At 37.1% G+C, this 14985-nt stretch overlaps 1 protein-coding gene and 1 long non-coding RNA gene across 6 annotated transcripts in view; one reads left to right on the top strand and one right to left on the bottom strand.

Moving 5' to 3' along the window:
- The window catches only part of TCAIM (T cell activation inhibitor, mitochondrial), a 53677-nt gene that overhangs the window by 15503 nt on the left and 23189 nt on the right, over nucleotides 1–14985 (bottom strand). For all 5 annotated transcript variants that reach the window (XM_072793571.1, XM_072793569.1, XM_072793570.1 and 2 more), the window contains exons 4-5: nucleotides 13336–13489; nucleotides 8001–8253 (exon numbers count right to left, since the gene is read on the bottom strand). In XM_072793571.1, the coding sequence (XP_072649672.1) occupies nucleotides 8001–8253; nucleotides 13336–13489 (407 nt within the window). The remainder of the gene's footprint in view (nucleotides 1–8000; nucleotides 8254–13335; nucleotides 13490–14985) is intronic.
- Nucleotides 5743–14985, top strand: part of LOC140614338 (uncharacterized) — a 55032-nt gene continuing 45789 nt past the window's right edge. The window contains exon 1 of the long non-coding RNA XR_012015240.1: nucleotides 5743–5835. This is a non-coding gene — a long non-coding RNA (uncharacterized lncRNA). The remainder of the gene's footprint in view (nucleotides 5836–14985) is intronic.

The following is a 14985-nucleotide window of genomic DNA, read 5'->3' as shown; positions in this document are numbered from 1 at the left end:
GGACTGGAAGAACAAATATTGTTTAAATGTCTATACTACTTAAAACAATCTACATATTTAAAGCAATCCCTATCAAAATACCAGTAGCACTTTTCATAGAACTAGAACAATCCTAAAATTTGTATGGAATCACAAAAGATTCCAAATATCCAAAGCAGCCTGGAAAAAGCAAAGCAAAGCAGGAGGCATCACAATTCTAGACTTCAAGTTATATAAAGCTGTAGTGATCAAAACAGTATGGCATCAAAATATTTTTACTGGCATAAAAATAAGCATCAATCAATGGAACAGAACAGAAACCCTAGAAATGGACCCATGACTATGTGGTCAATTAATCTCCAACAAAGCAGGAAAGACTATGCAGTGGGAAAAATACAGTCTCTTCAACAAATCATGGTGGGAAAACTGGACAGCAACGTGCAAAAGAATAAAGCTGGACCACTTCCTTACATCATAAACAACATAAATTCAAAATGGATGAAAGACCTACATGTGAGATAGGAAACTACTAAAATCCGAGAGGAGAACACAGGCAGCAACCTCTCTGACATAGGCTATAGCAACTTTTTACTAGGGGTGTCTCCTGAGGCAAGGGAAACAAAAGCAAAAGTGAACTACTGGGACTTCTTCAAGATAAAAAGCTTCTGCACAGTGAAGAAAACAGTCAACAAAACTAAAAGGCATCCATTTTGAGTTTATCTTTGTGTATGGTGTAAGAGAATAGTCTAGTTTCATTCTTCTTCACGTGGCTGTCCAATTTTCCCAGCACCATTTATTGAAGAGACTGTCCTTTTTCCAGTGGATATGGTCTTTCCTGCTTTGTTGAATATTAGTTGACCATAGGGTTGGGGGCCCATTTCCAGGTTCTCTATTCTGTACTACTGATCTATGTGTCTGTTTTTGTGCCAGGACCACACTGTCTTGATGATCACAGCTTTGTAGTACAGCTTGTAGTACATTGTGATGCCCACCTCCCCGCATTGGTTTTCCTTTTCAATATTACTCTGGCTATTTGGGGTCTTTTCTGATTCCATACAAATCTTAAAAAAATATTTGTTCCAACTTTGTGAAGAAAGTCCATGGTATTTTGATAGGAATTGCAATGAACATGTAAATTGCCCTGGGGAGTATAGAAATTTTCACAATATTTATTCTTCCAATCCATGAGCATGGAATGTTTTTCCATCTCTTTGTGTCTTCCTCAATTTCTTTCAGAAGTCTTCTGTAGTTTTTAGCATATAGATCCTTTACCTCTTTGGTTAGGTTTATTCCTAGGTATCTTATGCTTTTGGGTACAATTGTAAATGGGATTGACTTCTTAATTTCTCTTTCTTCAGTCTCATTGTTAGTGTATAGAAATGCCACTGATTTCTGGGCATTGATTTTGTATCCTGCCACATTGCTGAATTGCTGTATAAGTTCTAGTAATCTTGGGGTGGAGTCTTGTGGGTTTTCTATATGCAGTATCATGTCATCTGCTAAGAGGAAGAGTTTGACTTCTTGCCAATTTGAATGCCTTTTATTTCTTTTTGTTGTCTAATTGTTGAGGCTAAGACTTCTAGTACTATGCTGAATAACACTGGTGAGAGTGGGCATCCCTGTTGTGTTCCCGACTTTAGGGGAAAGGCTCCCAGTGTTTCCCCATTGAGAATGATATTTGCTGTGGGCTTTTCATAAATGACTTTTAAGATATTAAGGACTATTCCCTTTATCCCTACACTTTGAAGAGTTTTAATCAGGAATGGATATTGTATCTTGTCAAATGCTTTCTCTACATCTACTGAGAGGATCATATGGTTCTTGTTTTTTCTTTTATTGATGTGATCTATCATGATTGTTTTGCAAATGTTGAACCCCCCCTTGCATCCTGGGGATAAATCCCAGTGGGTCATGGTGAATAACCCTCTTAATGTACTGTTGGATCCTACTGGCTAGTATCTTGTTGAGAATTTTGGCATCTGTGCTCATCAGGGATATTGGACTATAATTCTCCTTTTTGGTGGGGTCTTTGTCTGGTTTTGGAATCAAGGTAATGCTGGTCTCATAGAACCAGTTTGGAAGAATTCCCTCCCTTTCTATGTAACACCTTTAGTAGAATAGGTATTATTTCTTCTTTAAACCATTTGTAGAATTCTCCTGGGAAGGCTTCAGGCCCTGGACTTTTGTGTCTTGGGAGGTTTTTTTTTTTTTTTTTTTTTTAAGAGTACAGGTTTATTTTTTTATTTTTTTATTTATGATAGTCACACAGAGAGAGAGAGAGGCAGAGACACAGGCAGAGGGAGAAGCAGGCTCCATGCACAGGGAGCCCGACGTGGGATTCGATCCCGGGTCTCCAGGATCACGCCCTGGGCCAAAGGCAGGCACCAAACCGCTGCGCCACCCAGGGATCCCTTGGGAGGTTTTTGATGGCTGCTTCAATTTCGTCACTGGTTATTGGCCAGTTCAGGTTTTTATTTTTTTTCCTTTCTGTTCCAGTTTTAGTAAATTGTGATTTTCCAGAAATGCATCCATTTCTAGATTGACTAATTTGTTGGCATATAGCTGCTCATAGTACATTTTAAAAATCGTTTGTATTTCCTTGGTATTGGTTGTGATCTTTACTCTTTTGTTCACGTTTTTATTAATTTTAGTCTTTTTGCTTTTATTTTTAATAAAGTTGGCTAGTGGTTTATCTATCTTATTAATTCTTTCAAAGAACCAGCTCCTGGCTTTGTTGATCTGTTCTACAGTTCTTCTGGTCTATATTTCATTGAGTTCTGCTCTAATCTTTATTATCTCTCTTCTGTTTGGTGTAGGCTTTATTTGCTGTTCTTTCTCCAATTCCTTTAAGTGAGAGGTTAGCTTGTGTATTTGCGTTTTTTCCAATTTTTTGAGGGAGGCTTGTATTGCAATGTATTTCCCTCTTAGGGCTGCTTTTGCTGTATCCCAAAGGTTTTGAATGTTGTATTTCCATTTGTTTCCATGAATTTTTAAAATTATTCTCTTATTTCCTGGTTGACCCATTTATCTTTTAGTAGGATGCTCTCTAACCTCCATGTATTTCAGTTTCTTCCAAATTTCTTTTTGTGATTGAGTTCTAGTTTCAAAGCATTGTAATCTGAAAATCTCAATAGTTTAGTTGAGACCTGATTTGTGACCCAGTATGTGGACTACTCTAGAGAAAGTTCCATGTGCACTTGAGAAGACTGTGTATTGAGTTGCATTCAGATGGAAAGTACTGTATATATCTGTGAAATCTATTTGGTCCAGTGTATCATTTAAGGCCCTTGTTTCTTTGTTGATGTTCTGCTTAAAATACCTGTCATTTGCTGAAAGTGCCATGTTGAAGTCTCCTAGTGAATTATTATCTAAGTATCTCTTTACTTTTTATTAATTGATTGATATACTTGGCTGCTCCCACATTAGGGGCATAAATATTCATGATTGTTAGGTCTTCTTGTTGGATAGACCCTTTAAGTATAATATGGTGTCCTTCTTCATCTCTTACTACAGTATTTGGTATAAACTTTAATTTATCTGATATGAGGATTGCTACCCCAGCTCTTTTGAGGACCATGTGAATGGTAAATGGTTCTCCACCCCTTCATTTTCAGGCTGGAAGTGTCTTTAGATCTAAAATGAGTATCTTGTAGACAGCATATAGATGGGTCTCACTTTTTTATTCAGTCTGATACCCTGTGTGTTTTGATGGGATCATTTAGCCCATTCATGTTCAGAATAACTATTGAAAGATATGAATTTAGTGTCATTGTATTACCTATTGAGTCCCTGTTTTTGTGGATTGTTTCTTTGGGCTCCCTTTTTCTTTTACAGGGTCCCCCTTAATATTTCTTGCAGAGCCGGTTTGGTGGTCACATATTCTTTCAGTTTCCACCTCTCCTGGGAGCTCTTTATCTCTCCTTCTATTCTGAATGAGGGCCTTGCTGGATAAGGTATTCTTGGCTGCATGTCCTTCTCATTTAGTACCCTGTATATATCATGCCAGCCCTTCTGACCTGGCAGGTCTCTGTGGAGAGGTCTGTTGTTATTCTGATATTTCTCCCCATATAAGTTAAGAATCTCTTGTCTGGAGCTGCTTTAAGAATTTTCTTTTTCTCTTTGAAATTTGAAAATTTCACTATTAAATATCTAGGTGTTGAATGGTTTTTATTGATTTTTTTTGGGGGGATCTTTCTATCTCTTGGATCAGATTGCCTGTTTCCTTCCCCAGATTAGGGAAGTTCTCAGCTATGATTTGTTCAAATATAGTTTGTGATCCTGTCTCTCTCTCAGCCTCTTCTGGAATCCCAATTAGATGTATATTCTTCCTTCTCAAGCCATTATTTATTTCCTTCAGCCTTTCCTCTTAGTTGTTTTTCTCTTTTTACCCCAGCTTCCTTTCATTCCATCAACTTGTCTTCTATGCCACTCACTCTCTTCCACTTCATTAATCCTAGCAGTTATAGCATCCAGTTTGGATTGCATTTAGGTTAATCTATTTTTAATTTTGGCCTGATTAGATCCCAATTGTACAGTAGGGAAGTTTCTAGAGTCCTTTATGCTTTTTTCCAGAGCCACCAGTGGGTTTATAATTGTACTTCTGAATTGAATTACGTCATATTGAAATCCAAAATCTGCAACTTTGTGGTAGAGAGTATTGTTTCTGGTTCTTTCTTTTGTGGTGAATTCTTCCTTCTAGTCATTTTGTCCAGTACAGAGTGGCTCTATGAGCAGGCTGAGTCAAAAATATGAACCACAACCTAAGTAAAACACACCCTACATTATTCTGAAGAGATAAGAAACCAGAAAATAAAAGAAAAAGAACAGAACAACAAAATAAAAAAGGAACACTACGGTGAAAAATAAATTTTAAAACAAGGCAGTAAAAGTAAAAAGCCAAAAACCACAAACAAAGAAGAAAAAAGACAAAGCAAAAAAACAAAGTAAAGAGGAAAAAGAAAGAAAATTAAAATGGGGGGATGGTGGTAGTGAGTAAATGGTAGTGGAGAGAGAATATAATCTACCTGAGGGGTCCTAGAGGGTGAACCTCTTGGTTCTGAGTGTATTTTGTTCTGTATGTTAGAAGATCCTCAATCCCAAATTTATATAAACCAGCAATACTTATAGAAAGCCCCAACATTGACCACAAAAACAAACAAGATAAAAGAGGGGGGCAGAATGGGAAGGAAGAGAGAATATAATCTCACAGAATGGACCAACACAGTGCTCCACATGGTTCTGAGTGTATACTGGTCGTGTCTTAGAAGATAATACTAACTTCCACCATTATAAAACAAAACAAGGCAGAAAAAACAAAAAACAAATACTCATATATTGTATATCTACCATAATTAAATTGAATACATTGAAGGGAATCCAGAAGTGAAAAATATATCTAAGACATGTAATTGTAGAAATATGAAAGTTAAAAAAGAAAATACTTAAAAATGAAGAGCTCGTAAAATATTGTAGTTAAGGTGGGAAAAGAGAAAAAATATTGGAGATTTTTAGTCTGATATAAAAATGAGTTGTAATGGAAAAAGGAAAAAAAAAAGGACTTTCTAGTTCTATATATTATTTTCTCTCAGCTTTCCGGTGCTGCTTGGTCAATAAACTTGCTCTTCCCTTGTTCTTCCAGATGGTCTTCTGGGGGAGGGGCCTGCTGCACTGATTCTCAGGTGTGTGCACCTGGGGGAGATGCCCCGCCCCGTGCCGGGTGCCCGGCTCAGTGTGAGCTGTTTATCCAGTAAGGCCTTTGTTCCCTAGAGGCCCTGCCTCTCCCAGGCACAAGGTGAAACAAAGAGGAACAACAATGATGGCGGAGGTCAGGTCTCCAGCTCTGGAGTCGAGCTCCCTGTGAGTAGCTAACCACAGCTCCCAGTCCACACTGGCCTAGATGCTCCTGGGGGGCAGGCGCAGGTGCACTAATCTCCACAGCTTGGGGGCACTCAGCGGTAGGAGAGTTCTCACTGTCCTGTGCCCTCCTTGCTTCCTCCTGTCCCAGGGGAAATGCAGGATTGCCAGCTTTGTTCTCTTGAGCATCCTGGGATCCAGGTCCCTGTGTGGCTTGACCTGCACTCCCGGGGGGCCGCTTCTCCTGAAGGGAACAGGGTGCAGCCACCTCCTTCCATTGCCAGGCTCTAGGGTAAAGGGAGCTCTAGAGCTGGCCACTAGCCACCTGGGTTCTCCCAAATGCCCTGCGGAGCTCCAGCCCTTTACCAATATTGGCCCGCGGTTTACGGTGAGCCTTCCCTCTGGGCGACCCTCCTCTTATAGTGACTCCAGAAATCTTGAGGCTTCACTGCCCCTCCTGGAATTTTGCCCAATTTCCCTGCTAAGCATTTTTCCATCAGGTAAAACTCCGGTGCGGATTTTTAAAGTTCCTGCTTCTCCGGGGCTGGCTTTCCTGCCCTGGAGTCTCTTGCCACTCCACCTTAGCCCTGCTAGTCGCAGTTCCCCTCCCCCACTTTATTCTTTATTATTTTCATTTTTTGTCTTCCTACCTTGTTAAAAGCAATAACTTTTCTCTCTGTAGCATTCCAGCTGTTCTCTCTTTATTATTTTTTTATTTTTTTATGATAGTCACACACACAGAGAGAGAGAGAGAGAGAGAGAGGCAGAGACACAGGCAGAGGGAGAAGCAGGCTCCATGCACCGGGAGCCCGATGTGGGATTCGATCCCGGATCTCCAGGATAGCGCCCTGGGCCAAAGGCAGGCGCCAAACCGCTGCGCCACCCAGGGATCCCTGTTCTCTCTTTAAATCTTAGGTTGAATTCATAGGTGTTCAGGATGTTTTGAAAGTTATCTAGGTAAGTTTGTGGGGCCAGGTGAGTTGAGGACCCCTACTCTTCCGCCATCTTCCAAAGTCACATTTTTATTTTGTTTTAGTTTACAAAGAAAATTCGAACTAAAATCCACATATTTTGGGAGGTGATCTACCCACTAGTTACACAAATAGATCAGAGATAGATCATCAACACAGGCATGTATACCCATGCCTTCAGAGAGATAACTGCCTCTCTTTCTGTGCTAGACTCTGCTACAGCTTTATTTGGGATCTGGCTAGACAACAAGGGCAGGGATTCCTAAATTAGTATAGGTAATCTACAAAGCAAATGCTCTGCCAGTAAAGAATGAAGGATAATTTACCATGTTGTAATAAGTGAGAATCTTCTGGTGAGCCATGGACTCTCAAGAAACAACCAAAGGAACAGAATACGAAGTCCAAAAAGGACTTACTCAAAAAAACATTAATGATGACTTTACAAACAAGACAAATGAAAGAGAAATATTTCATACATGGATTTTATAAGTAAAAATTATTCTTTCTCAAGAGATTCCAAATGATATTTTTAGAAATTTAGACATAATTGACATATAACATTAGTTTCATGTACATAACATGATTTGTTATTGATATATACTACAAAATGATCACCATAGTACATCCTGTTAACAGCCATCACTATACATAGATATAAATTTTTTTTTCTTATGATGAAAACTGTGAAGATCTATTCTCTCACCAACTTTCAAGTACAAAATACACTATTATTAACCACAATTCCCAGACTGTCCATTACATCACTAGGACTAGTTTATTTTATAGCTGACAGTTTATACTTTATAACCCCTTAGATGATGTTTTAAAATGTTGTCTCCATGCATTTTTATCATGTATGGATTATTACACTAAAGAACATTACTAGTGAACTATCTGAAGAAATCAGAAATGCTTAACACATGAAGAAGCCTAATTTTTTAATAGTCTTAGGTATATCCTTTCTCCATTTACAGAATTTTTAAAAATTATAAGTCTCCTGCATGTGTTTGGTATCAAAAGAGCACAAATTAAATACAGCTAGAAGTATTCTGGCAACTTTAAGAAACATGAAATATCTTTTTCATAATGGTTACTGGATTAACTATATTGATAGAAGTACATTTCCTGGAAAATTAGACTTTAATTTTAAATATGAACCACAAACAAACTTAGTTAAATAAGAACTTTTTTACATACGTTAGGGTTGTTTCCATTCTTGAGACTTGTTCGAGGTCTTCATGAGGGTCCCTGAATCCAGTAAAGTAGTAATAAGATTTGTCCCACTTGATGGGCCTGTCAGACATCCTTTTAGCCTCCTTGAGAGGCTGGGAGTGCACATTATTATTCAAGCTTTGGATATGTTCAACAGATAAACTGCAGGAGTTGAGAATATATAATACTGTGCTTAGCAGATCTCTGGTGTGCAAAGTAAATTTGACTGCTCGAAATCCTAGAGAATATAATTCCCCCAAACAATTAATACAGATGATTATTTGCTTTATTCAAAATAATTTTTCATGCAACATAAGTAAAATCAAAATCTTTTAAAACATTTGATTACTGATTAAAATCTATCCAACTGGCAAATAATCTGTAAATGGAAAACTACTTCTGTTCTCCAAAACCATACCACAGTATCTTTACCTTCATGAATTCCTCAGTCAGTTCCCTTTCTAGTTTGGCACTAGAGACCAAATACATTTCAGCCCAAGGGTCGGGGGGTTCAGAATATTTTCAATGCTGCCCATAAATTTGGTCTCTTCAGTCTAAGAGATGGAAAAGCTCTCCTATGAGCGAGTGTCCATGAAAGATGGTATCTAGCACTAAGACAAAGAGGGGAAAAGAGGGGCACGGGGAGGTTGTACTGTGATAGTGGTTCAGATGGAGCAGCCAGACAGTCTAGTCTCAGGGGTGACAGAAATCCATCTCAAATTTTCTCTATGATTACAGGATATTACCTACTAGGTAACTCAATATTTTTGGAAGTGATGTGAAATTCCCTGTTTAAAAGTTAACACTTCACAATCTGATTTTGATTTTGAGTAGTCAGTGGGCTAAGGTTAGTAATCTAACTTGTTACATCCTCAACAGGAGGTCTAGAGTTCTCTCTCTTTTTTCTCTTCATTACTGGGTGTTAGGCTTGGTTCTAGCTGAATTTATGTAGCTTCTCAACACCCCCATCAACTTTGTGATTCTTATCTCTGCAAATATGAAGAAATCTGGCTCAAGGAGATTAGGAAGAATGCAGAGCAAGGGCTTAAGTCTGAGTTGACTCCAAGACCAGTATTTTCTCCAGAACAGAATGCTGACTCTTTCTTCTTGGTTTTGAAAATTATACCATTATTATAGAAGTATATCCTCACTGTGAAATTAGAGATACATATAGTAAAAATAAAAATCTTCTGTTAACCAGCATACAACCTCACATCTTTACTAGATATAACCATCATTAACAGTAAGATGATACCTATGCTTTTTGACCTGCACTGTCTCATATGGTAGCTACTAGTCCTATGTGGTGGTTTATAATTAGATTAATTAAAATTAAACAAAATTAAAATTCAGTTCCTGGTCACACTAACATTTCAAGTGCTGAACAGTCACATGGGGCTTGTGCCTGCTGTATTAGTGCAAATACAGAACATTTATATCATCACAGAAAGTTCTCTTGGAACTTGGAACTTTCTCATAGAACTGCTCTAGACCTTTTCTTTGTGCTTATGTATGTATATTACATAGGATATATACCCCTATTTGTTTACACAAACACACGTCTACAGTTTGAATTATTTCCTTTCCTTTTCTTATTTATTTATTTATTTATTTATTCATGAGAGACAGAGAGAGAGAGAGACAGAGGCAGAGACATGGGCAGAGGGAGAAGCAGGCTCCATGCAGGAAGCCCGATGTAGGACTCGATCCTGGGTCTCCAGGATCAGGCCCTGGGCTGAAGCCGGCACTAAACCGCTGAGCCACCCGGGCTGCCCCAAATCGTTTCCTTTTAATATATAAATACTATCATTGTAGACATATTACTTTGAACTTTCTTTTGTTATTAAACTTGGTGACTCTTTCATGTCTGTGTGTATAGATCAATCCACTCTTTATAGCAGCTATATATCCCGGTCCATATAATGAAGGTAGCATAATTTATTTGACACTTAAGTTATTTGACACTTCTGAAACTGATGAACATGAAAGTTTTTAATTTATCGCTTTACATACAAGGCTGAAATGTATTTTCTTGTCTTTACGACTGATGATCAGATACTACAATTTGAATCATTCTCAAGAGATAACATACTATGTTTGCCACACAGACTTAAGGAATCTAGAACATGCAAACAAAGTTTTTTTAGTTGAATTTGTTGACTCATTTGATGATAAAGTGAGAAATACTGGCAGGAGAGCTATTCTAGTTGGTGAAAGAATTCCTGTGTTTGAGGTTAGGAAGAGCTCAGTCAAGGAACAAATCTGTTTCTATCTTATCAGCTCTATTAATTATTTAACCCAATGTAAGGGCTAAGGAATGCCATACCAAATTGCACATATGCTTTATTGGAAAACAGTACCTAATTAGTTTAGTTTGGACTTGACTACTGAAGCCAAACATTTTAATGTTTGTTAGCTATTTGTGTATATTATTTCCTGAGCTGTCTAGTCATTGTCTTTGCCCATTTTTGTAAGGGAGCTACTCTGTTTTCCTTTTGGTTTCTAAGAGATCTTCATACATTAACATTATCTTTTTGTCATTTTTGCTTATATTATCTCCCATTTCTAATTTTTTTTTCTGTAATCTATTTTTGTTTAATGAATGGCTCAAAGTTTACCATTAATGAAAGTAGAGGACTTCTGTCTTTACTCAGTCACAGATGCCTACAACTACTTGTTCTAGCATTAACTCATAGAAAACTCCTAGTGAATTTTCTACTTGTTTTAAGGAAATTTATTTCCTCACAGGGTACCAAAAAGAGTAGAGCTGTAGAAGTGATTTATTTATTTTTATTTTTTATTTTTGTAGAAGTGATTTAGATCTTGAATTTCAGGAATGAAAATCAGTACTAAACATTTTACCTGATTACCATGTTAATTATCAATTATCTTAATTTTATAATCAGATAAAAAGGTTAAAGACCTAAAAATGTTTTAAATAAGTATTTAAGTCAGAGTGCCAATCTCTGTCATAAAGGTAAAGGCAAAAATGATGACTAACAATATTTTAAAAGAAGAATTGATAATGTAGTATATATAAATCACATTAGACTAGGAATAAGGAGACATTAGTTCTAGTAACAGCTCTACCCCTAACCTGCTGCATGAAATCTCCTAAGTTTCTGAGTTTCCCTCTGTTTGCTCCTTCCCTGACAAACAGACCTGGTTTATTCTTTAATTCCACATGTAGTCAGCATTCAAGACAAACCCAGTAGATGGTGGTCATGAAAGTGGCAATTGTAGATACTATAAATGAGCCTGACTCTTCAAAACACAACCAAATAAAAATAGTGATAATATTCTTGTTTTAAAAACTGTAAAGGAGGGGATCCCTGGGTGGCTCAGTGGTTTAGCACCTGCCTTCAGCCCAGGGCGTGATCCTAGAGTCCCGGGATCGAGTCCCACATCAGCCTCCCTGCATGGAGCCTGCTTCTCCCTCTGCCTGTGTCTCTGCCTCTCTTTCTGTGTCTCTCATGAATAAATAAATAAAATCTTTAAAAAAACTGTAAAGGATATAATTTGCCTTCATACATTCCATCTGTCATGGAGAAATCATGAAATCTAAGTACACCACTATACCTAAGTATATGATGTTTTTCAATTCCTAGCCTAATCTTGACTGTGTATCTATTGAAGAGTATTTGTGAATATTTGGTCTTGGACTAGCAGAAATATATCTCAGCTGCTTAAGAACAGCACATTTATGATTACTTACAATTTTAAATAGAATTTTGTCATTTAGAGTGATAAATATAATTGTTGTTATTGCTACTATCATTTAAGCATTATTCAATAGAGCGGGTTCCTTCACAATAGGACTATGAGTTGACTTTTTGTCTTTGGATAATGAAGAATAGTGTCTATTTTTAATAAAACTTCCAATCAGAGGTAGATGGAGAAACACTCAAGGAAAAGAATTTCTGATTCCTGATCTCTCACATTCAAACATGAGAGAGTAAGAAAACAAAGAGAAAATGTATTATTAAATGCTCATCCCTGCAGAGACTGGGTACGAAGTTGTTTTCAACAGAAAGATCCTGTTTCAGCACTTTTTAGATTAAGCTCCTCTTCACCCCATGCAAGCACATGAGAACCTTGAGAGGCCTAGGTATGAGGCAGGGGGTCTTTACTGTGAAGGCTTTAGAACTTTAACACAGTACTTCACCTCTTTCATTTTAATAATGAAGAACCAGAAGTTAAGGTCACACAGCCAGTCACTGGAAGAGCTAGAAATAGATTCTAGGTCCCAAAAACCTATCAGATTCTGAGTTGTCTAACAGTTTGTTTCAAAAAAATAATAGTGCGGGGCACCTTGGTAGCCCAGTGGGTTAAGAATCTGCCTTCAGCTCAGGTCATGATCCCAGGGTCCTTGGATGGAGTCCCATACTGGATTCCCCGCAGGGAGTCTGCTTCTCCCTCTACATAGAGGGAGAAAAGCCTTTCCCTTTGTGTCTCTCATGAATAAATAAAATCTTTTAAAAAGATTATACTGCATTTTCTGTTTTAGCCTTATTTCACAGAAAGCTGAATGATCCTTTTATTTAGATATTTAGAGAGTTGATAGACCTGTATTTGCCTTTAACTTTAAGTAATTCTGGATCAGGGGTAAAGCAGTAACAAAGGGTCAAAAAGACGGCTACCTATTAAGACTGATTAAAAAGAGCCTACAGGGATCCCTGGGTGGCTCAGCAGTTTAGTGCCTGCCTTCAGCCCAGGGCATGATCCTCAAGTCCCGGGATCGAATCCCACATCAGCCTCCCTGCATGGAGCCTGCTTCTCCCTCTGCCTGTGTCTCTGCCTCTCTCTCTCTGTGTCTCATGAATAAATAAAAAAATCTTAAAAAAATAAAAATAAAAAGAGCCTACAGCTGGAGTTGAAAGACTTGGGTTTAAGATCCACATTCCATCTCTGTAGTCCTGGCAAAATCCCTGCACATTACTAATTTACTTGGCAAATACTACCTACTTCACATGGTATTTTGATAACTAAATAAGGGAATATAGGCTGTACTTCTTAAAAATGTAAATTGTTACATACATGGTTAACACTTAAAACATGAAATAGGAAGTGGACAACTAAGAACATTTCAGTTTTACAGACAAGAGTTTAAACACACAAAAAAATGGCTTATTCAAACACAGGTAGCCAGAATAGAAGCTAATTCTAGGAAAGCAATTAATTAAATGACATTACTTTTTTTTTTTTTTTTTTTTTTTTAACAAACAAGGCTTCAATCCAAAGGTACCCTGGCAACAGCAGACTTAGTGAACAGATTTATCACAAAGCTCACAAGGGAAACACTAGAAATAAGAAAACATACCAGATGTGCTAAAAGGTTCCTGGCCTTCAGAGGAATTCTGCTCTGTTTCTCTTACATAAAATGTAAGCTGAGTTGGTTTCAAAGACTTGAAGCCTGGTTTCTGGAGGTTTTCTAAGTAGACACTTAATCTCTTAAGAGAATTTTCATTTACTTCCTGAAAAAAAAATCAAGGGGCATTTACACACAAAACAGAACAAGAAAACAGAAATTATATCCTGACCTTTAAACACATTAATGAGGGTATTAAACAATTTAGTATTAAATATGTTGGGATTTCGTAGCTCTTTGGTGAAGAATAAAATTGGATCCACATCTTACAACACGAAACAAAACTAAGGTTACCATGTGAAAAAATGTTAACTGTATAAGTACTAGAAGAAAACATGGTTGACTCCATTATAATTTTGGTGTGGAAAAAGCCTAACTATGACTAAATATCTCTAATATATGATTGACAATACATCGATAAATCCACTTACATAAAAAAATTAAAAACTCAAAAAAAAAAGCACACAACCCCTCTTCCCACCACACACACACACTAAGCAGTTCACAGGCAAATAAGCTACTGGGAGAAAATATTTGCAAGTTATTTCTCTCTATATATAGGCTCTTAAAGTGACTGTCCAGTGACTGGTTGAATTATGGTACAATCATTCAATAGAATACTATACAACCAAATAGAGAATGTGGTGTAGGTGTCTAGGAATTGACATGGAGTTATTTTCAAGGTTGTTAAGTGAAAGAAAGAAATGCCCTTTCATGAAAGAATAGCTCTACAAAAGGGCATAAATAGTAACCATGTTTCCTATCATTTTAGGTTTCTTCTCAAACACATTGTGTGACTTGAAATTAGGAACAATCAGTTTATTTTTGTTTGTCTGTTTAAATGATCATAGTATGCTGTTCTTAGCTACTAGAATTCAGCGGGGCAGCTGATGTACATTTCCTGCTAGTGTTAAGACTAAATCTTCATAATTATGTTTTGCTACAAGTTCCTATTTTTGCAAAAAAGAAATAGGCAGAACAACCCAGAAATGAATAAAAATGGTTATCTACAGGAAGTTACAGGAATGGGGTAAAGCAATGGGGACAGGAGGAGTTAGACTTCTAAATAAACTTTGTATTTAGTTTTAATTTTTGAAACCTAGAAATGTTTTGTGTATTTTATTTTCTTATATTCAATTAGCAAATATATGAGTAGCCAACATCGTAAGTTTCAGGTGCAGTATTCAATAATTTTATCATTTGTAAATAACACCAAGTGCTCATCATTTCATGTGCCCATTACCAAATCATCCTATCTTCCCACCTATCCCCCCTCCAGTAATCCTCAGCTTGTTTCCTATAGTTAGGAGTCTCATGGTTTTTTTCTCCCACTTTGATGACTTTCCCTCCCTTCTCTTATGTTCCTCTGTGTTGTTTCTTATATTCCACATATGAGTGAAATCATATAATAATTGTCTTTCTCTGATTGATTTATTTCACTCAGCATAATACCATCAGTTCCATCCATGTCAATGTAAATAGTGGGTATTCATCCTTTCTGATGGCTAATACAGTAATATTACACCGTGTATATAGACCACATCTTCTTTATCCATTCATCTGTCAATGAACATCTTAAGTCTTTCCATCATTTAGTTATTG

This window comes from Canis lupus, chromosome 22, assembly GCF_048164855.1.
Source record: "Canis lupus baileyi chromosome 22, mCanLup2.hap1, whole genome shotgun sequence".
Taxonomy (NCBI): Eukaryota; Metazoa; Chordata; class Mammalia; order Carnivora; family Canidae; genus Canis; species Canis lupus.
This window is presented reverse-complemented; position numbering and strand designations above follow the sequence as displayed.